Source organism: Bipolaris sorokiniana (genome assembly GCF_000338995.1).
Source record: "Bipolaris sorokiniana ND90Pr unplaced genomic scaffold COCSAscaffold_1, whole genome shotgun sequence".
Lineage (NCBI taxonomy): Eukaryota > Fungi > Ascomycota > Dothideomycetes > Pleosporales > Pleosporaceae > Bipolaris > Bipolaris sorokiniana.
Genome location: NW_006911895.1, coordinates 1,035,841 through 1,048,309, shown reverse-complemented (window position 1 = coordinate 1,048,309; position 12,469 = coordinate 1,035,841). Strand labels below are relative to the sequence as shown.

The following is a 12,469-nucleotide window of genomic DNA, read 5'->3' as shown; positions in this document are numbered from 1 at the left end:
TGACCACCAAGCTCACCAAGCCTGACCGGTTTGCATTTCTTCCATGTCGAACAATGACTCAAGAAGTCTGCGAACCGGCAAGGCTGCAAATAACCGTGGTAACTCGCCTTAGGCAAGCAGCGAAGTCGGCCACGCACGCTTGTCTCTTGCACGCGAGCAGTAGGTCGAAGCTTTCGGGAACTAACTAGCGCCATCACTGTCTACTACCACATAGCAGCCCCCTCACACACACGGAAGGGATCTTCACCCGCCTTTATATTCTCACCGCAAATAGCCAACCACGTGCCGCCTGTGGGGGCTTCAGTGAGCAAACACTCAATCCTCGGTGAAGGATTCCAAGCTTTAGTGCAATGCTTCAGATCGACCGATTCAATCCCAAAAGACAAAAAAAAAGACACAAGCACACCCAAGGATCGAAGAGACATGTCATTTCTCGTATACATACGTACACATTTCATAATCTAGCCGCTCAATGCAGCCGCCGGATCATGCACGGCAGCCGTGAGCCGACCAAAGAACCCCTCATCACCTTACTTAACCCTTGACCTTGTAAATAGCCTCTGCAAGGCGTCCGACGTTCTCGCTAGTGATACCAGCGACCGAGATGCGGCCGTCCTTGGTGGCATATACCGAGTGCTGTTACGTTAGCTGGGTCTGGTATCATCTGGCACGTGGTCTTCAACTCACCTCCTTTGCCAGCTTGTCCATCTGCTCCGGTGTCAGGCCCGTGTAGGCGAACATACCAATCTGCGATGTGATGTGGCTCCAGTCGTGCTTGCTTCCGAGCTTCTCGAGGTTTTCCTTGAGCAGAGCGCGCATGGTGATGATGCGGTCAGCCATTCCCTTGACTTCGCCAAGCCATTGCTTGTTGAGCGAGGCATCGTTCAGAATCTCAGAGGCAATGCGGGCGCCGTGAACTGGAGGGTTAGAGTACAATGGACGAACAATGATCTTGATCTGTGAGTCGATGCGCTTCTTCTCCTCGGCAGATTCGCAAACAACAGAGAAGGCACCCACACGCTCACCATACAGGCCCATGTTCTTGGCAAACGACTGGGCCAGGACGGGGCGGAGACCCTCCTTGATGAAGTGGCGGAGGGCAAAGGCGTCCTTGGAGGTGTCACCGCTGGCAAAGCCCTGGTAGGCCATGTCAAAGAAGGGGAAGTGATCACCCTCCTTGACAGCATCGGCAATCTTGGTCCACTGCTCCTCGGTGGGGTCGACACCAGTGGGGTTGTGTGCGCAGGCGTGGAGCAGGACAATGCTGTTCTTGGGCATGGCCTTGATGTCCGCAATCATTCCCTCGAAGTCGAGGCCAATTGTGTCCTTGTTGTAGTAGCGATACTTCTCGACCTTGAGACCTGAGTCCTTGAAGACGGCATTGTGGTTGGCCCATGACGGTGTGGGGATGTAGATGGTCTTGGGGCCAGGGTAGTGACGCTCGAGGAAGGCGCCGCCAATGCGCAGGGCGCCAGTACCTGAAATGGACTGGGTGACGGCGATGCAGTCCTCATTGAGGGGCTTCGAATCAGTGCCATATGCGAGCTTGAGAGCAGCCTTTGTGAAGTTGGGTACACCGGTGATGCCAGCGTACTCCTTGTCCAGCGCAGAGTCGACAACCTTCTTCTCCGCCTCTCTCACTGAAGGCAGGACGTAGGGCTTGCCCTTGTCATCGCGGTACGCACCGACGCCTGGGGATGCAGAGTCAGTTATGTCTTTGTTCGGAGAAGCTATTGCGCTTCACTGACCGAGATTGATCTTCTTGGGGTTGCTGTCGGCCTTGAAGGCTTCAGTGATACCCAAAATGGCCTGGAGAGAGCATTGTAAGCTGGGGCGCGGCTATCATGTCTACAGGGAGGTTGCACATACATCCTAGACGTGTGGGTTAGTACTGGCACGAGTCAATTGGGCCGCAGCTTGCTTTTGGCCACTTACTGGAGGCCCCTGGGGCACCTGCGACCATGCCGAGACAGCTCGGACACTGGACTTGAGAGACAGCTGCTTGGTCGCCGCCTGGCGCAGCGCCGTGCGGGATGAGGCGAGCATAGTAGAGACCGATTGCGAGATGAGAAAGCGAGAGGCGGACAGAGAGAAGACAAGACAATGCTTCGCGGATGAAACGGAAGCAGCTGTGACTGTATTAGAGTACGTAGGTAGCTTGAGTAGGTGGTCTGAGCAAAATACCCCAGAAACGCAATAGTTCCCACGCCTCCCACGCCCGCCGCGGAACCTCGATGTCATGTTCCTATGACTCGGGCGCACACACCACCCCTGCCTCTGATTGGCCAACTGCCCGCCATACATCCCTGCTCCTTCCGCTGTCGCCCATGGTAATTTTTTTTCTGGACAGTCGGATGCGCGTCGCGTGAGAGCCGCCTACGTAGTGTGTAACCACAGTAGTAAGATACATAGCATGTAGCCACAACCACATCCGTCTCCTGTTCCTCCTCAGCATGCGACGCGCTCTCACCCAGGTCGGGACACTGCTGAACCATGAAGCCTCGATACCACTGTTTCTCTGCCCTGCCTTACTTAGAGCCCCCATAACCACCACTCGCCGCGGTCCCTCCCGAGCCAGGTCGTCGACAAACTTTTCAACGTCAAGACCAATAAAGGACCAGGTCCACGCTGCTGTGCATCCCACCGGAAACCATGATGCGTCCCCGCAAAATCCACCAGCTTCAAGATCGCTACCTCGAGCGTGCCCGGGATGTGGTGCGCCCGCTCAGATTTACGAACAAAATGAAGCGGGGTATTATAACATAGACAGGAAGGCAGTACGCGCATATCTCAATCCAGTCCCAAATATACCAAAAGATACGGCGACACAAGAAGACCATGTTTACGAAAAGGCACTCAACAACGTCGATCCCCAGTTGCTGGGAGAGTTGGGTATTGCCGAAGAGGGGAAACAAGTCCCCTACGACAATGATCCACCACCAACACCCGTGTGCGACCGATGCCACAGTCTCCTTCACCATCGTCTAGGATCGCCCATTCACCATCCAACCGTCGATGCCATACAACAGACCATTGCTGAGTCTCCGCACCGACGCAACCACATCTACCATGTCGTCGATGCTGCCGACTTCCCCCTCTCTATTGTCCCAAACCTCCAGTCCTCCTTGCGCATCCCCAAACTGCGAACACAAAACAGGCGAGCCAAACACAAGGGCTGGGTCGCCAATGACCGCATTGCAGAGGTCAGCTTCATCATCACAAGAGCCGATCTCCTAGCGCCAAAAAAGGAGCAAGTCGATGCGCTCATGCCGTATGTTCGAGATGTGCTTCGCGATGCCCTTGGTCGTCAGAATTCGAATGCGCGTCTAGGCAATGTACGCCTCGTCAGCGCGAAGCGGGGATGGTGGACCAAGCAGGTCAAGGAAGACATATGGGATCGTGGAGGCGCAGGTTGGATGGTCGGCAAGGTCAACGTGGGGAAATCAAATCTCTTTGAGGCCGTATTTCCTAAAGGACGGGGAGCAGACTATCAGGATGTGCGCAAGATTCGAAGCGCAGCAGAACGAGAAGCGATGCTTAGCAACGCAAAGACACTGGATGAGCTTGTGCAGGTCCAACGTCAACTCGCTGAAGAGGATGCTGAGACGGAGCGTTTGAAAATTAAGCCACAAGAACATCTTCACCAGCCCCCGGAAGAGCTTGAAGAGACGCCTGAAGAAGAGGATATCGACGACCCGGACTCCCTCCTTCCCCCGCCCCAACCTTTCACACCCTATCCCGTTTTACCGATTGCCTCTTCGCTGCCTGGCACAACTGCATCTCCGATTCGCATACCCTTTGGGCAGAACAGAGGTGAACTTATTGACCTTCCGGGTCTTGCACGCACAACTCCCGGGCTAGAGACATTTGTTCAGCCCTCCGCACATGACGACCTTGTAATGAAGAACCGCATCAACTCGGAACGCTACACCCTCAAACCCGGTCAATCTCTAATTCTCGGCGGAGGCTTGATACGAATCACTCCCGTTACCCAGGACCTAGTCTTCCTCGTATACCCCTTTGTACCTATCCACCCACACGTCACACGCACCGAAAAAGCAGAAGAATACCAGGCCCAAACCTCCGAACGCCAACTCCAAACCCCACCCATTCTCGCCCCAAATGTCGGCTCCAAAATCCACTCAGCAGGCAAATTCCAGCTCAAATGGGACGTAACCAAGAAAATCGCCGGCCCCGTAACTTCGCCCGTTGCCGGCAAAATGAAGCCTGAAAACCTCCCCTTCAGAATCTGGGGCACAGACATCCTCATCGAGGGCGTCGGCTGGGTCGAAGTCTCAGCGCAGATGCGCAGACCCCAGGGCTGGTCTCCCCCAGGTCTCGTCAAAAAAGATCCCAACCAAGCCCGACTCGACCGCCAAGCCAGGCTGCAAGCTGAAGCCGACCGCAAGCAGCGCAAATTCGATGCTCTTGCGCGTGCAGAGCGCGAGGGTAGGGATCCCGAGGAAGTTCTTGAAGAAGAATTCTACGAAGAAAACAAGAGGGCGCTGATGGAGCAGTGGGAGGAGGATTATCCTGAGATTGAGGTTTTCTCCCCGCTGGGCAAGTTTGTGGGACAACGACGGCCCATGTGTGCTAGTACTGTTAGTGGGCCGAAGCAGATTTCTAGTAGGGAGAGGAAGCAGCGGCCGAGACGGAGCATGGTTAGTGTTAAGCGGCAGAGGAAGCCAAAGGGCGCGGACTGAGTAGTCTTCACTCCATGTAACGATACATTTGTTTTCTCAGTAATCAATTTCAGGCTATGCAGACATTATGAGCAAATAAAGAGAAAAAAAGTAATAACTAAAAACGTATCGGATTGATAATCTCACGTCTTACTACCACACCGAGCACAAATCCATAGATTTCTAGCATTTAAAAAAAACTCCCATTACATGTGAATTCGAAAATCGGCAATTATATGGGTGTGTCCCCTCCTCCAACCCCCCGCGCCTTGCCACGGCAGGTTTGTATACCATGGCTCGCGATGCGATGTGATACCAACGCCCTGAACGCCAGTCTATCCCATCCTCCCTTACCCCCTAGCTCCGTCCCCATGGGTATTCACCATCCTCGCCTCTATCACAGTAGCGTCAAAGAGAGAGAAAATCCCCTGCCCGAGGACTTGTGTGTGTGTCTAGGTCGCGGCGTCCAGCTTAGTCCAGTAGGCCTGCTGCTCCACGGCACAGTCTCGACCGTTCTTGTCGCAGCCGGGGAAGACAGCAACGAGATCGCCTTCCTGGAAGCGGCCGTTGCGTTCGTTTGCGGGGCCGAGGGCGTAGGAATTGAGGAGGTTCTGAGGTACCATTGCGAGTTTGGCGAGGATCGTACCGTGCCATCTGTTTTGTGAGATTAGCTTACTGGGTCTAACGCTGGCGATTTCCAGTGGATACTTACTGCACGATATGCTCAAGCGCATGGTACTCGGCCTTTTGGAAGTTGTAACTTCGGTAGATAGGGTCAAACCAGGTGTCCAGGAAGAACTTTGCCCACTCTCCGTTTCGGACAATAAAACTGCTCGGCGCCAGGCCGTCCTTATCTTGGGTAATGACGAAATCTATTCGGTCGCCCTTTAGGTTGCTGAATGTCTTGATGACGCTTTCGGGGGGAACGACGGGAGCGTTGGTAATCATGTACGACTCGAGTTTGGCGGGTGTAAGGAGCGAAGTGTGGATGGGTGTGTCCATGTTCATGATCAGGGCGGTGTGGTCAAGATACCACATGAACATGGAGGTCGGATGAAGCGTCATGGCATGGCGGATTGCAGGCACGCGAGCCCAGGTGGACGGGGAGTTGCCGATAGGATATTTGTCGCTGGTTGGGAAGAAAGCAAGATAGCCTGATTGCACATTAATATCCATCCAGATTTTGCGGTAACCTATTGGCTATGGTGAGGCATACCATGTTTTTTGGCGTATTCCTCCCTATTCTTCTTGACCTTTGCTGTCCATGTAGGATCCATCTTGGGATCCACGACTGTGACTACGACTACGGGCGGGCCGCTCCCTATCTTAGGCTTGGGTATGTTTGCCGGACCCCAGCCTCCCACCTTGGTGCCTCTTTTGGTAGTGCCACTACTTCCACCTAGCATCCAGATGAGCACGAAAAAGCCCAATATACCACCAGCGATTAGCCGTCCTAGTTTGCTCCGGAGCAAATTTTTGAGAGCTGGTGGTATCGCAATTCCGCTCTGGTTTCTTGCAACATATGGCGGCGGTCGCGACGTCTTTCGTGGCGGCATGGCGAAATGCATCGTGTAGAGTCTCCGTGGGTAGAGGAGATGTTGCAGTTGGCGTGGGTGGAACAATACGAGCGATGTTGGGTGGCGGTTTGGAAGTCGTTAAGAGGCGCAATCGCTACAGGAACATTGCTGGAGTGTCTCGAAGTGAAAACTGGCCCCAATGCATGCAAGAGAGGTGCAGATTGAACGGGCGCTGCGAGAGACGGACTACCCAAAGTCCACGCGACGACATGGGCATGCGCTGCGATTGGCCTTGGCAGGAGGGACCTTGCCCTAGCGCTCGCAGATTGTCCCTGGTCATGTTCGAGATGGAGGCATAACGGGCCCTCACCTTTTTTCGTTGAGAACCGATATCTTTCGAGCTATGCGCATATATATACGACGTTGATGTTCGTATCTTTGCGCATCCTGCTGATTGACGCCACACTTGCACCATGTGCGACTTGTCTACCTTGTTCTTCATCTGCTTACTCTCTTTCACCACATCATGGGTACTTTTTGACCTACGGCAATAAAAGACATGGCCTTTCGCTATACGAGTAGTTCAAATGCAGCAAAATATGCCCATCCCCTGTCCAGCACCGGCGGTCGCTTGTAAAAGGAGTTGCCTGTACCCACCTGGCGCGCCATCCGAGTCATCACGAGATTTCGCCGAGTCGAGATCTCCGACCATGGGAATCTCACCAACGGATGGCAAAGTCCACAATTCAGACGGAAGTCTCGGTATTTTTGCCAAGCTATGTGACGATTGCTCGCTGATTACCACCTGCATCTTTGCAGCTACTTTGTGTTACCCGCTATGACGTCGAGTACCTGTCACAGTGAAGAAATAAAACCATTCGAAAAGAATGAAGGGACGTGGGCTTGTTCTCACCAATCTGATTTTTAATCTTTTGATTGTACCCTCTACCCTCTCTTTATTTACTCTAATCTGTTTCCATACATAGCTATGGTCGAAAAAGTGATCCAGTTGAGGTGCGACTGCAACCAGTACCCATGGGGAAAGCAAGGCTCCAAGTCGCTCGCCGCGACATTGTGCGCAAAGACACCAGGCACAAGCTTCAAGATTGATGAGAATATCAGCTACGCTGAAATGTAATTGTACAGACTGAGGTGTTCTCCAATGGTTTCTAACAACTGCAGGTGGATGGGCACATATCCCGAGTTACCCTCCTATGTTTTAGAGACTGGCGAGGACCTTCAGGACGTTATTGACAAGCACCCCGATGAGCTTATCGGAAAGGCTGTCGTTGACAAGTTCAATCATACCAAGCTGCCATACCTGCCAAAAGTCTTGTCAATAGCAAAAGCTCTACCCCTGCAGCTACACCCAGTGCGTACTTCCACAAGAAGGATTGTGCCCCTTCTCTAACAATATTCCAGAACAAAGAGCTGGCTTCAAAGCTACACGCAAAGAACCCAAGCCAGTTCACAGACCCAAATCACAAACCAGAGATTGCCCTGGCTCTTGGTGACTTTGAGGCTTTTTGTGGGTTCAAGCCTCTGGGAGAGCTTGCGCTTTTGATGAAACTCCCACCGCTCCAGGGCTTCATGCCTGAGGTCACAAAGCCGACATTTGACGACCAGCAGTTGAAGCATGTTGTCAAAGCAATGCTCACGGCTTCCGAGGATACTGTCCGCAAGACCAATGATGCCCTGATGAAGATACCTAAAGAGGAATTTGGCGTTTCCAGCTACATTCCCGAGATGATTCCTCGTCTGGCAGAACAGTACGATAAGTCTGACAACGGAACGCTCGTTGCTCTCGTCACTATGAACTACTTGAAGCTCAAGGCTGGTGAAAGTATTTATATTCCCGCCGACGGCATTCACGCCTACCTGTCTGGCGATATTATCGAGTGCATGGCTCGATCAAACAACGTACTCAACACTGGTTTCTGTCCCCGTGCTGATCGCGACAACGTCGACATGTTCTGCTCAGTTCTCACGTTCTCACCACACAACGCAAGGGAAGCCATCCTACCGCCACAAGCCTTCGACAGAAGCAAAAACGGCAAGACGCAGATGTATGCGCCTCCTCTTAGCGAGTTCAACATGTTGGCAACAACAATGAGTGCCGGCGATTCCGAGACGATTGGGTCACTCGGTGGACCCAGCGTCATGATCGTAACCGAGGGCGAAGGTACTATGAAGGGCAACGGCAAGGAGTATAAGCTGAGCGATGGCTATATTTTCTTTATCGGCCCCGGCGTGGACCTGGAGTTTAGCGCCACCAAGGAGCTGAAGGCATTTACAGCCTTTGCTGAGTAAATCATTGTAATAATAAGATAGGAATAACAAAATGCGGATGACAATGATTGAGGCTCTCAGGCCGCCACGGAGGTGACGTGAACACCGATTGGAGGGGACTAGAGCTTCCCCGCACTCAGTAATGTGCATGAGCGCCAACAGCTGACTAGGATTCAATACACTTGGAAAGTCTTATATGCACACAGTCTGAAAGCGTATGACAAGCCGGAAACCCCTCGGATCCGCACGCATGCGTACTGAGACTTCCCACAAGTACCCTTGCTTCCCCGCACTTTGACTGGGAACCCCCCTCTGCAGCTCAGTTGTAGCTATAAAACCCCTCAATGGAGCTTCATGTTGTAGGAATGGAAAGAGACGTTGTTTTGTCTGTTTGTAAATTACATCTTTGGCTTCCATAAAAATTAAAAGAAGAACGTGGTTGTTTGGGTCGCGGGCGATTGGAACTCGACAGGAACGCACGTTAGAACAGACGACTGACGTTGGAACATCATCCTAGTGAAGCATCAGAGCCGGAAGCATTCGGTAAGCTTATCATCTGGGTATTAAACCAGAAAATCCGCATTGATTTTGACTTCAGCATTCTTAATCTATCTCTATATTTCATTCGCTAACATTACATCTGTCACGCTTAGAAGAACATAAATTCACCACCATGGCCAGCCCAGCAAGCGCAAAACGCGACTCCATGGACGCAACAGCAAGCAGTCTTGAGACGAAAATGAAAGCTGCTTCCCTTGAACAATCGACGCGCAAGCGACCATTGGGTCTCACGGACCTTCCACCCTCTGTCCGCAACAACATCTACAGATACTGTTTAGACACTGAGATGGTCAATCTGGGCGAGCCGAACGTATCCTATACACACAAGATGGGTGACGGCGTGCTCAAATTCTCAGCCTCGCGGAAGCCCTTCCCAATCAATAGCAGTCTCTTCCACGTGAATAAAGAGTTCAGTAAAGACGCTCTGCGCTACTTTTACGAGAAGAATCTATGGGTAAGACTAGATATCTACACGGCGGATGCACGGCACGCAAAGACTTTGCTGGAAGACTCTGGTCTGCTGTTTTCCACTGCTTCACCAGATGCTGTCGAAAAAGCAACTCAGCATGCCCTCGAGGTGGTGCTGGTAGAAAAGAACTCTGCACAGAAACGCGCAAGCGTCATGTTTCCAGCGCAGTACCTACCTCGTCTGATCAACTTTTTCGATCAAGCAAGTCGCGCAACAGCAAGCTGGGCACCTATGCACACTCTCTTCTTGACCGTGATGAATACATACGACTTCCCCATTTCACAACTCCAAGGCGACTTGCTCGAGCCATTCAGACTGCTCTCCAACTTCGGAGGCGTCACAGTCGACAGCAAGAACCTCCTACCGCGATACTCAGAAGGACTGCAAAGCATGATGACGGAAAAGAGCTTCACAGCCGAATCTTATCTCGCCCGGGTAACCGAACTAGCAGATCGCTCCGACTCTGCGCGCGAAAAAGAAGAGTACCCTCTCGCAAACGATTACGCAAACGCCGTCATCATAGCCCTAACATACGGCTACCTAACTCACCCTGAAATCCTCCATTCACAAGACGAATCCTTCAGCAAAACTATCCAGCGCCTCCGCTGGCGCACAGAACTCGGGTTGGGCATTTCCCTCTCCATCCCCCTACGTAGCCTAACCTCTACAAAACACTGGATGCATACCCCAAACCCCACACCTGAAATCAAGAAAGCAGCAAGAGATTTACTGTTAGCTGAGACATCAGTCTCCAAAGCCCTAAGTCTAGTTATGGACTCCCCCTCTCCAGCATCAAACCCTTGGTTCCACTCGCTCCCGATTGAACTTATCCCAAACAATAAGCCTACTTTCTTCTCTGAGCGGGAAAAGGCACAGACGTGGTATGCACTGGGTACCGTGCACATGGCATTGGGGGAAAACATCTTTGCATGCGGGGACATGGAGCGCGCATTAGAGCTTTGGGGGAAGGAGAGTGGGGTTGATGAGGAAGATGGGTTGAGGGGCAGGATCGAGGAGGCGTTTGAGAGATCGAGGAAGGGGATTGATGGGGATGCAGAGAGTATGTGGGTTGGGGAGATTAGGCCGGGGACGGGGTTAAAGAGGGCGGCAAGGTTGGCGAGGGGGTTGTAGTTGGTTCTTTCGTATCGATACGTAATCTTTCTGGAGAGAGAGGATTAATGGACTTGGAGACACATCAAGGATACATATCTTCGAGTAGCATCAATAAGAAAAAAAGGTGAAAGTTTTTCCTTGTGACATCAAAGTTTCAAGTGGCAAGCATGTAGCTGACGAAGAGGTACCACGCAATAAGTATTGCTCAAGTTCCATGGTACACATACGATATTTTTACAAAGCCGGCATATAAATCATACAACCCCGCTTTAGGCACGTGGCTGACTCGACGCAGCCTTATTGCTCGAATTAACAAGCGCAGCCCAAGCATCACCACGCGCAGTCTTCTCCTGCACAGATCCCTCGTAGATACCCCGCAGACCATCAGAAGCAGATGCTGTCCTACGACGATCCTCCAACATGGACTCGACATAATCGTCCTGACCGCCCGCTGCCTTTGCCTTAATGGCCAAGTCTGCCTTATGAATCGCCCGCTCAAGGTATCTCCGCCTTTCCGCGTCCAGAGTCTGGTTGGTGGAAGCGGTTTCCGCCTCTGCGATTACCTTTGCGTACTCCGCCTTTTGCGCGGCCCGGAAAGCTGCTTCGCCGCCAGCTGCTTGCACGCGAGCAGCATATGTGGCTTCGGCAGCTTGCTTGTCGGGCCGAGCAGCTGCTTTCCAAGCCTCTATACTACCAGCTTCTTCAATCTCCTTTCGCTTACGCTGGTTGTAGGCAATCTTCATGGCAGTGTAGTCTTTGATGTTGGGCAGACTGAAGCGGTTCCGGATTTCCTGCAAGTCCTCGACAGTGAGGCCTGCCTCTTTGTATCTCCTGTAGGTTTTTTGTTTGAGGGAAACGGCTGCTTCTTTGCGCTCTTTTGCTCGGATGAAGGCTAGTTTGAGGCCCTCCTCCTCGCTGTCTACGAGACCTCGGGTCAAGTACCGCTGTGCAGCCTTGACGGCTTTGAGGTATTCGTTGGCAGCAAAGGCTGCGGTTCCCTTCTCATACTTTTCGAGCAGCTCAATCTCAAGTGAGGGGCTTTCAGGCGTGTCGGCTTCTTCTGGTGCCCACATCTGTTGCTCTTCGCTTTCCAGAAACTCTTCGCTTTCAAGTCCAGGTGTGCCTTCAGCCGCTTTGCGTACAGCCATCATCTGAGGAGTTGGCCATTGCTTGTCGATGGTGGCTTGGTCAAGTCCCAGAGCCGCGGCATCGGCACGCAATCGCTCAATAACCTCTGGCTTCTGCATGAGCGTCCAGCGGAGTGCCCATCCCATAGGCCCAAGCTCTTTGATGCGTGCCACATTGTCCTTGAGTAGATACTCGTCCAGTCCACCTTCACGGTCCATTGTCTTGAGCACCTTGGCTGTGATGCGCAGTTTTATCCTCTTCTTCAATGCAACCGAGTACAGACTCTTGGATAGGACGTTTGGCTGCCATTTCCGCCGGGTCTTGGTCTCGGTTTCTTTAGAGACATTGTTGCCGAACCGTATCATCTGCTCGCCGTAAAGACCCTTGTTTGCTTGCTTGAACAGCCTGTGCTCGCCGTATGGGTATGCGGGAATATATGCATCTTTGGGAATGACATTTTTGGGAAGGTGGGAGCCAAGATCACCGCCGCGTCGCCGCTGGAGAGGGTTCTTCACTGCGGGCGCAGGCGTGGGCGCAGTGGTTGCATACGTTCGCTGCGCCTGGTGAGCAGAGCGACCAACAGCTCCTGCGGCCGGAATGCGTCTGGAGAGCAATTGACACCGGACATGCATGGTAGGTGTGACGGGGAGCATGCGAAGTGCCCGTTGTGATGAATGGTTGATGTGCTCGGTGGTCCGCAAATTCGAGAA

The 12,469-nt window shown here is 52.6% G+C and overlaps 6 protein-coding genes across 6 annotated transcripts; 3 read left to right on the top strand and 3 right to left on the bottom strand.

Moving 5' to 3' along the window:
- Positions 1–403: 403 nt before the first annotated feature.
- COCSADRAFT_32068 (uncharacterized protein) lies at positions 404–2,196 on the bottom strand. Its single transcript, XM_007696001.1, has 4 exons — positions 1,936–2,196; positions 1,749–1,809; positions 688–1,691; positions 404–636 (listed from the first exon to the last, which is right to left on the bottom strand). Exons 1-4 carry the CDS (start codon positions 2,044–2,046, stop codon positions 535–537), a joined length of 1,278 nt encoding a protein of 425 aa, XP_007694191.1. The 5' UTR covers positions 2,047–2,196; the 3' UTR covers positions 404–534.
- A 179-nt stretch (positions 2,197–2,375) lies between these two features.
- On the top strand, positions 2,376–4,918 carry COCSADRAFT_208859 (uncharacterized protein). The gene has a single exon (XM_007696493.1). The coding sequence runs from the start codon at positions 2,454–2,456 to the stop codon at positions 4,701–4,703; it is 2,250 nt and encodes a 749-aa protein (XP_007694683.1). The 5' UTR covers positions 2,376–2,453; the 3' UTR covers positions 4,704–4,918.
- A 216-nt stretch (positions 4,919–5,134) lies between these two features.
- COCSADRAFT_155518 (glycosyltransferase family 34 protein) lies at positions 5,135–6,238 on the bottom strand (the record flags this gene model as incomplete). The annotated part of the gene is made up of 3 exons (XM_007696492.1): positions 5,135–5,336; positions 5,395–5,836; positions 5,899–6,238. 3 exons carry the CDS (start codon positions 6,236–6,238, stop codon positions 5,135–5,137), a joined length of 984 nt encoding a protein of 327 aa, XP_007694682.1.
- A 793-nt stretch (positions 6,239–7,031) lies between these two features.
- Positions 7,032–8,690, top strand: COCSADRAFT_130954 (uncharacterized protein). Its single transcript, XM_007696491.1, has 3 exons — positions 7,032–7,333; positions 7,382–7,571; positions 7,622–8,690. The coding sequence occupies exons 1-3, from the start codon at positions 7,188–7,190 to the stop codon at positions 8,507–8,509; spliced, it is 1,224 nt and encodes a 407-aa protein (XP_007694681.1). The 5' UTR covers positions 7,032–7,187; the 3' UTR covers positions 8,510–8,690.
- Positions 8,691–8,704: 14 nt separating this feature from the next.
- Positions 8,705–10,775, top strand: COCSADRAFT_208769 (uncharacterized protein). Its single transcript, XM_007696490.1, has 2 exons — positions 8,705–9,031; positions 9,142–10,775. Exon 2 carries the CDS (start codon positions 9,162–9,164, stop codon positions 10,647–10,649), a length of 1,488 nt encoding a protein of 495 aa, XP_007694680.1. The 5' UTR covers positions 8,705–9,031; positions 9,142–9,161; the 3' UTR covers positions 10,650–10,775.
- COCSADRAFT_32064 (uncharacterized protein) lies at positions 10,745–12,431 on the bottom strand. The gene has a single exon (XM_007696000.1). It carries the CDS (start codon positions 12,389–12,391, stop codon positions 10,901–10,903), a length of 1,491 nt encoding a protein of 496 aa, XP_007694190.1. The 5' UTR covers positions 12,392–12,431; the 3' UTR covers positions 10,745–10,900.
- Between the last annotated feature and the right edge of the window lie 38 nt (positions 12,432–12,469).